Consider the following 9113-nt stretch of genomic DNA (forward strand, 5'->3'; position numbering starts at 1 on the left):
CTTGGCTGGGCTTGTGGCGCGCGTTTGGCATGCTGGGCGATGGCCCGGCTTCGTGCTGGGCCTTCGTCCGGCAGGCCTCGTCCGATGCTAATTCGTATGATACGCTTCCGATTAAATTCCCGGTTCCGGAATTCATTTCCGATACGAACAATATTTAATATTTCCGATTCCGGAATCAATTTCCGTTTCGAACAAATATTTAATATTTCCGTTTCCGGAATTATTTTCCGATTCCGATAATATTTCCGATTCTGACAATATTTCCGTTTCCGGCAATATTTCCGATTCTGGCAATATTTCCATTTCCGATAATATTTTCCGATACGTACCATGTTTCCGTTTCCGGCAACATCTACGACTTGGATAATATTTATATTTCCGATACGATCCATATTTCCGTTTCCGGCAATATCATCGTTTCCGGAGTATTCATTTCTTGCTTGTGACGATCTCAGCTCCCACTGAAACCAAGATCCGTCGATTCCGAATATCCATAGATAGAGTATCTAATGCCATTAGATACTTGATCCGTTTACGTACTATTTGTGTGACCCTACGGGTTCAGTCAAGAGTAAGCTGTGGATTAATATCATTAATTCCACTTGAACTGAAGCGGCCTCTAGTTAGGCATTCAGCTCACTTGATCTCACTGAATTATTAACTTGTTAATTAATACTGAACCGCATTTATTAGACTTAACATAGAATGCATACTTGGACCAAGGGCATTATTTCCTTCACTGACAACGTCACGCCCACGAGGGACGAGGTCACGCATTAGCCTTGTGCCTTTTCGACCCCCTCACAGAAAGTTAGGGGCAACCTGAACTTCGACACGCTTTCCTCTACCATCTAGGAGACAAGCGGAGATGATTTTGGCGTCATTATCCTTTTCTCTAGCCTTCCCATGATTCCTTTACTCCTTCAAAATTCCGTGCAGAATCCTCTGAAGCACGTTCTGGGCTAGGAGTTCGGTACCGTCTTCTCTTTTCTTGTCCAGTAGCTCTATTGAGGGTCTTTATTTTTCCCTCTCGGCGACTAGACTCACCTACTATGTCATGCACTGATGGTTATAGCTGATGTGCATGCTGCTTCGGATTGGTATCTCATGGCTTACTATTGTCCCATTACTTCGGATAGTTTGGGGAGTTAGCTTCTCTCCGTCTAGTCATTTCTCAACTGAGTTCCTAACCTCATTGGAGGAGTTCGTAGAGATCTATAGCATTGTCTACTAGGTTGTGGCTCTAGATCTAACCTTCGTTTAGCTTTGGGGGTTGGAAGACAGTCTTTTTTATAGCTCTATCTTTGTTATGTGCAAAATAGTTTTGCATTATGGTCATATTATCTGCCAGTTGTTCCACCGTTGGAGTTGGAGGTCGGTCAACGACCATATAAGTATGTGTTCTCCTACTCGGCAGGGAGTAGGCTCGCACCTCAGATGATTTGGACTCGGTATCTGAGTTAGGGATTTTTCATTTTGTCTTTGAAATAGTGGATTTTTGCATCTTCCCTGCAGACGGCGCCAAATTGTTCCGGGTATGAAACAATGGGTTGCGGATGCAGTTTTTTCGTTGATGGAGAAGATATAGCTTGTCCTTGAACGTATTAGGCTCGAAAGTACCTGCATACAAGTGAGATTAACTAGCCTCTGGAGTTTTCCAAGGAAAGCCCTTCCAATGCCTAAGTAAGAATAGGTTCGGGAGGAGAGAGAGTTCTCTAGGTAAAAGTGTGTATGAAGACAATAAATGAGTGTATCTTGATATGTGCAGTAGAGCGACATATTTATAGAACTTGCATAATAAATGCTGCTAACTTTATTATGATGGACCGTGGGCCATAAAGAGGTTTTAGAACCTTTAAGGAAGTGTGCTATGCGTTTTATAAGACAAGTGGGCTTTTGGGTTGTAGGCCCAATTGGGAGCCAATTGGCACCCAAACAACAAATATTAAGGAAGTAGTTGAATTTGATATAATAATGATGCAAGTGGATAGTTGACAATAAAAAAATATATAAAAAAACAAGTGGGGAACGAAAATTAACAAATTAAAACTAGTGCATGTGTGGTCCGGGTGATGCTACAATTGCTACATTGAATAGTTACAATTTTAGATTTTTCTTGAGATCAATATTTGACCAAAATATTTGTATTCCATAGAGTAAAAGCATCCATTAAGTTTGTCAACTATCCAGTCACACTACACCATTTATCATGCCAAATAATTTTTCAATTAGAACATCTTATAATTTGTATAATTTATTATTTCGTGGAATTAACTGCTTCAAATTAATAAACACCAAATTAGATATATATTCAACTATACAGGGCAATCCTATAGTTGATGCTTATGAGACTTATGACATCTATGATGCTTATGAGACTTATGACATCATGATTATTCATTGTTGTCCTAATGCTTTAATTATTATTATTATTTTCAAAACTGTCCATAGAAATTAAAAAATCACATAAAAATTTAGTTGTTTTATACTTTAGTAATACTTATTTATAAATTAATGTGAAATATAAACCACAATTGGTGGTTGATTAAGACGATAATGAGAGTTTCATCCGCACATGAGGTCTGATATTCGAATCTCTATTTCATTAAAAAAAATGTCTCGAATGGTCACTTGGTGAGGACCTCACGTGACGTTAGAAGATATTTTGCTTGCAATCTCCAAATCTGAAATTTAATTTCCCAGCGTACAAAATCATAACCAACAAAAAAAAGGAAAAGAAAATAAAAACTTTCTCCATGTGGACGGCATCACTCATCTCACAAAGACTTCCTTAATCCAATAAAAATAAAACACGTGTAAAAGCAAAGACAAACACTTGGAAGTACATGTCAGTCAGTGGGCCCCACCTCTGAAGGAAATCACAGGTTAAAATGATCCCATACTCCTCCTTTCTCTCTCCCTCTTTTCCATACCAGGCCGCACACTTCGGCCTCTCCTTCTCCTTCCTCAAACCAAAAAAAAGTCTCTCTGTTTTTATTTAATTTTTTAAAATTAATTAATTCAGAGAGCAAAAAAATAAATCACAGATTTCGAGGTTGAAGAAGTTCGCAATTTTTGATCTACCACTTCAGGTATACACAATCTTTCAATTTTCTGCAGAAAAAAATAATCAGTTTTAGATGGAATCATTTTATTTCTTGTCGCCTTCTTTTTGAATTCGTTTTTATAGATTTCAGATCTTGATTGTTGTTCAATGTTGAACTTATTGATTATTATTGGGCCATTTTTTTTAGTTTTGATGAATTTTATTTTTGATGTAAATTGATTGAGAAATGTGCTTTTTTAATTCTTTATGTTGTAAATTGATTGAGAACTGGTGTAAAATTACGAAGAATCTATAGCAGTATAGAGATCTAGATCTAATTAGATTAGTCTTTTCTATGGTGCATTGTTTTCTTTCTCTCTCTTCTGTTGGCTTTTTCTCGGGAAATGTACGATATTCAAATTAGATTAATTCAGAGTATTGCATGTCATTCATACGTCGTCGTTTTAGAGCTTTTGGTTATCCAGCTGAATTATTATTATTTTTTTCTTCAGAGAAAGTTGAATTGCTTTTCTTTGTGCTAAAGATATTCTGCAAAATAAAATGTTTTTATTTCCGTTAGAAAAAAGCTGAAAATTAAAATGAATTAATGAAGCTAAAAAGTTACAATTAAAAAGGTCTGGTTTTGCCATTTTGGTGGAGATACACTCGATAATGCATTACTATTAATTTTTTAAAATAAAGTCGGGTAAACGCTGTGTTCTGTGATTCATATGTTACGATATGTCTCTGTTTTCGGCAAAGTTCTATCAACAAAAAATTCTTAGCGTAAAGTTCACCTTTTTTTATGTTATAATAGGTAAAATAGATCGTATTTTTGTGTATACTTATTGAAGTATTAATGCATACTCCGTATATTTTAACTCTCTTAATTAAATTTGTCCATGAAATCATCCCCTTTTTTTACGGGAGAAATCATGCCCTTAAATACGGACAAGTAGTACAACTCTGTAACCTTTGTCAAGTCCAGGGTCAAAGAAGTTATGATTTGGGTTTTGATCTGTACTCTATATATCGAGTATCAACCTCGCTTAATGATTAACATAATTTGCAACTTGCAAGCGTGCATAAATGAGACCGGGCATCTAAAGAGAAATACACGTGTTTATCTTAGTAATTAACTTTCCGTATCTTGTATTGCCTTTAATGTTGATCAATATAATTCGTTGTAGGACTAAAAGTTCTACTATGTGTGTGCATACTGCATAGCCTTGAAGTCAGGGATATACTCATATACGGTATTGTAACTTTTTTTGCTGGTTAAAGTTCGTAAATTTATTTTGTTAATTTGATTAGTCGTTGGAGCTGGTACTTTTGTTAAACAGATCATGTTTGTGTTCAGTTCCGTGTTGATTTGTATTTTATCTGGTTTGGGTTACTTAGTGATCGTTTGGTTGAACTTATTAAGTAAGCTTTCATTCGATTAAGTTTTTCCCGTGCATTTACATTTCCTAGGAAGTGGGAAATAGTGTTTGGTTTAACATGAGAAGTTCCGAGTAAGTGGGATTTCCTAGGAAATGTGACTTCCATGTGTCTACCAACCAAACAATACCATCAATTTGCACTTGGTAGGATATTACACTTACCATGATTATTCATGTCCACCAAACAAACCTTTGTAAGTTTGGGCTTGAATCGTGTTGGGTCATAGGTAATCAGCTCTTGATTTGATAGGAATTGCTAAACAAATTATTGAACAGATAGAAGTAACAAGGTGATTTGGTAAATATTGAGATGGTATACTAAACACAAATGGTATCTAGGATTTTCTAAATTTTAGGAGGGATGTGATGGGGATTTATCACATTGTCGGAATTTTGGCAGAGGAGGGGCATAGTGGCTCTACACCATTTTCTCTCCTGACATTTGTGGTGTTTGTGGAAGTGAATGGCTTAAATTTGTTCAGGACCAACTTGAAACATGCCGCAGGAGAACGAGCTGTGGCTTTGTGATGGCTATGTGTCAAACAGCCTTGGCCCTTTAAAATAAAATAAATCTCTGAAATATGAAATTAGGGATAATTCTTTGTTACTTATCAGCATATAAGTTATTTTGGAGTTTATTCAAACTAATTTAGGTATGAGGATGAGATTCGCATTATATGCCGACTTTGGGGATTGCTAGTGCAAGGGTGTGATACTGATGGACCAGTTGTTCATTTAACTGATTCGTTTTAGGGGGGAAATTTCCTGGGGTCTTGTTTGACACAATAGTTTTTGTTACGATAGCGACGAGTCAACATCTAGTGACACTGAAGAAATACTTGTACAATTTAAGCATTTTTGACATATTCCAGAGTCATATTTGTGGTATACTCGACATATTAGAACTGGTTTAGATTCCTTTAAACTAATTATCAAATGGTTTGGGTCAATTTTATTTTATGTTAATATCAGAGATTGATTACGCGTAGTTCATGTTCAACGTACACGTACTTAAAGAAAATTATGGTGTTGTAGTTGTTGGCACCACACACATTAAAGAATACGAAACATATATTTTTAGCCTTAATTGGAAAAAGAATGGCTGGCAATATTTTGTCTTCTTTGGCTGGTGCTTAATCACATGGAGAGGACCACGTCTTGATCTCTTTTACCAGTATTAGTTTTTTGGTGTATATTTTTTCAAATCTTTATTTGGAGCATTTGCATGTGACTGTAGATTAGTTTATTTTAGTCAAGTTGATATCATCATTTCTTCTACTCTTAAATTAGTATCACCATAATTAGAAGTTAAGTTGTACTCCCTCCGTTGCCCAAATTGTTTTCCCCACTTTCTGTTTACGCATTTATTTAGTTGGCCGAGTAGAGGAAATAAAACAAGTGAATGCGACCCTCGGCTCTAAAGGAAAAGTAGGGAGAAAAAGCTTTACCTTATAAGGATAGACAAAACGACGGGGATGGTGAGAAGGGAAATAAAATAAAATAAACGTGGCTAAGATTCATGGTAAGATGGGTTGCTTCTAATTGGAGCACTAAGTACAATATTTTAGTTTATAGTTTGTAATTTTATTTCGTTGAATCAAAATCCTATGTCAAAAAAAACAAAGAAGTTACAACTTGCCTAACTATAGTACTTGATAAATTCAGGAGTTTTTAGGCAATAAAGGTGGCTTTAATTTGATAATTTGACCAAATGGGCCCCATTTACGATTTTGTCAAGGCTTCATTAATTTGGGTTTACTTTTTTTATGGGAGTATTTGTTTTACCACGTTTATTGGCATACCCCATTTCAGCATATATGACCATTAATATCTCAAAAGTATACATTAAATTATTATATTACAAATATCTAATTTATTTATTCAGCAAATTATTCTCAAATAATATTATATGATTTTCCCTCAAAAAACTAAATAAATATGATTATATTGGTTAGAAGTAACCTGAGCTAGTGAGCTGTCAACTTGTATTGTAGGAAAGCCATATTTTTCCTGAGATAGTGAGGGCCAATTCATGTTTGATAATGAAGGCATATGGGGCTGGAAGAGAGAATCTAATTTGGGCCAATGTATTTTGGCTTTTGGCCCTTAATACAACGTTTGGTTTTCGCAGAGAGCATCATTTATTATCAATGATTATTGATGGTGTGGGATACTCTTTTTTTTTTTTTTCTTTTTTTATATATATAAAAAATATTAATGAGCGTGGGGGCGAATGGTCGTGTTTATAATTGAAGTTGACGTCTCTTTGGTAGAGAGTGAGTTTATATACCTACTACTTGACATAAGTACTTGTCAAATGTCTTTGTTTGGCTGTTGGCTTTATTAACATCTTGAGAACGCGGATGCTAGTACAATGACTTAGACAGAAGATGCTTACACAACTAAGATATGTTAATCACTCATTCAACACAGTTTCAAGAGCTGTTAGATATATAATAGAGGTCTATACACTTGTGTGTAAATTGGTAGCTGACTGATGCTCGAATATAACCACTAATTTTTACCACGAATGGTGGGCAAGTAGCTGTTGGGTAGGAGTTCCATATTGTGACAAGTTGCTTGTAGGAGGTGGGGTTGTCAAATTTCTAGTATATTTTCCTGCTAATGCCTCCCCTTTAGAGAGTAATTGGTTTTCCTTTTTGTGATGCTCCTCTTCATGATCTAAATGTATTGCTTACAAATTCTCCTCGATTTAACTTTTTTTTTTGTTTTTGAGTTCAATAGTCGTTTGGCATTTTGCTCGTATATTTTGGTTGATAGATACCAATTTGTGATGATTTCAAATCAACCATGTATCAGTTAGGAAAGCTCGTTTTGTATTTTCGAGGTTTTTAATTGATCCTTACATTATGTTGTGGTTTCATTTTAGAACAAGAATTTGTGTAATGACTTGTGAATTAGGGTGGCATTGTTCCTCAATAATAGTTTATTTTTTCAAAATGAACCTGTATGTCTGATTTTGTTTTATGATTCTTTGTTATTGCGATAGAGCCATTTCATTTTGGCAGCACTCTTTAACAGGAAAGGTTTTGATCGAGGGGTCTCATATTGATAAAGTTATCTTTGTTTTTCAGCGGCTGGAACAATGGGTGCAGGTGGGAGATCTATTCCTCCATCGGCGAGAAAGGAGAAATCTGATGCATTGAACAGAGTACCATACGAAAAACCACCATTCACACTAGGGCAGATAAAAAAAGCCATCCCACCTCATTGCTTCAAACGCTCTGTGCTACGCTCTTTCTCCTATGTGGTTTATGATTTCACCATTGCGTTCCTCCTCTACTATGTTGCTACTAACTACATCCACCTCCTTCCAAAGCCTTTCAACTACTTGGCTTGGCCTGTGTATGGATTTGTCCAAGGCTGTGTTCTTACCGGTGTTTGGGTTATAGCCCATGAATGTGGCCACCATGCCTTCAGTGATTACCAGTGGCTCGATGACACTGTTGGCTTAGTCCTCCACTCGTTCCTTCTTGTGCCATATTTCTCATGGAAATACAGTCACAGGCGCCATCACTCAAACACTGGTTCAATGGAGAAAGATGAAGTTTTTGTACCAAAAAGAAAGGAAAATATGTCATGGTTTTCCAAGTATCTTAGCAACCCACCTGGACGAATCCTGACCCTTGTTGTGACGCTAACCCTTGGCTGGCCTTTGTATCTTCTGTTTAATGTATCGGGTAGGAAATATGAGCGTTTTGCTTGCCATTATGACCCATCCTCTCCAATCTACTCGGACCGTGAGAGGCTTCAAATATTCATTTCTGATGTTGGGATTTCGTTAGTGGCTTTTGGGCTTTATCACCTTGCAGCTGCCAAAGGAATTTCATGGGTGTTGTGTGTATATGGGGGTCCATTGCTTGTTGTGAACGGATTTCTTGTCCTGATTACCTTCCTTCAGCACACACACCCTTCATTGCCCCATTACGATACATCTGAATGGGATTGGTTGAGAGGTGCATTGGCTACCGTGGACCGAGACTACGGGATTTTGAACAAGGTGTTCCACAACATTACTGATACTCACGTGGCTCACCATCTCATCTCGACCATGCCCCATTATCATGCTATGGAGGCAACCAAGGCTATAAAGCCAATATTGGGCAAATATTATCGGTTGGATTCAACTCCAGTATTCAAGGCAATGTGGAGGGAGGCCAAAGAATGTATGTATGTGGAGGCTGATGAAGACGACCAGAACAAAGGTGTGCTCTGGTACAGAAACAAGCTTTAAGTTGAAAGTTTTAGTTTGATGGAAGCTTGGAAAATCCTGGTTTCTCCTTTAGGGATTAGCCTTCTCTTATCCTTTAAAACCCCCTCCCTACTAGATTTATAGGTTGGTTGTGTGTTTGTCATGTTTTGTATTTTTGAACCGCGGATTTCTTTAACTACCATTCCAGTAATGTTGATCATTGTGATAGAGCGAGAATCACTAGGCGAGTTGGGGGAGTTGTTTGTTATTGTTGTTTTTGCAATAATCTGTACATCCTTGCTGTGCCCAGATTTCTTGGCATATCTACGGATGGGACACAATTATTTGTGAATTTTTGACTGTTGTAGTAACACCCTTTGTGATTTCTTATTACTATTCGTAATTTTTACTA

General features: G+C 36.7%; 1 protein-coding gene across 2 annotated transcripts; it reads left to right on the forward strand.

Moving 5' to 3' along the window:
- The first annotated feature begins 2906 nt into the window (after positions 1-2906).
- Positions 2907-9113, forward strand: LOC110785100 (delta(12)-fatty-acid desaturase FAD2). Of its 2 annotated transcripts, XM_021989542.2 has the most exons (3): positions 2907-3092; positions 4237-4302; positions 7584-9113. In XM_021989542.2, exon 3 carries the CDS (start codon positions 7595-7597, stop codon positions 8741-8743), a length of 1149 nt encoding a protein of 382 aa, XP_021845234.1. In that variant the 5' UTR covers positions 2907-3092; positions 4237-4302; positions 7584-7594; the 3' UTR covers positions 8744-9113. The 2 variants fall into 2 exon arrangements, with proteins under 2 accessions (XP_021845234.1, XP_021845233.1); XM_021989541.2 differs by lacking the exon at positions 4237-4302.

The sequence above is a fragment of the Spinacia oleracea genome, chromosome 3 (assembly GCF_020520425.1).
Source record: "Spinacia oleracea cultivar Varoflay chromosome 3, BTI_SOV_V1, whole genome shotgun sequence".
NCBI lineage: Eukaryota > Viridiplantae > Streptophyta > Magnoliopsida > Caryophyllales > Amaranthaceae > Spinacia > Spinacia oleracea.

Excerpts from the sequence above, each read along its gene's own strand:
- LOC110785100 (XM_021989542.2), top strand. The coding sequence starts at position 7,595 with ATGGGTGCAGGTGGGAGATCTATTCCTCCATCGGCGAGAAAGGAGAAA.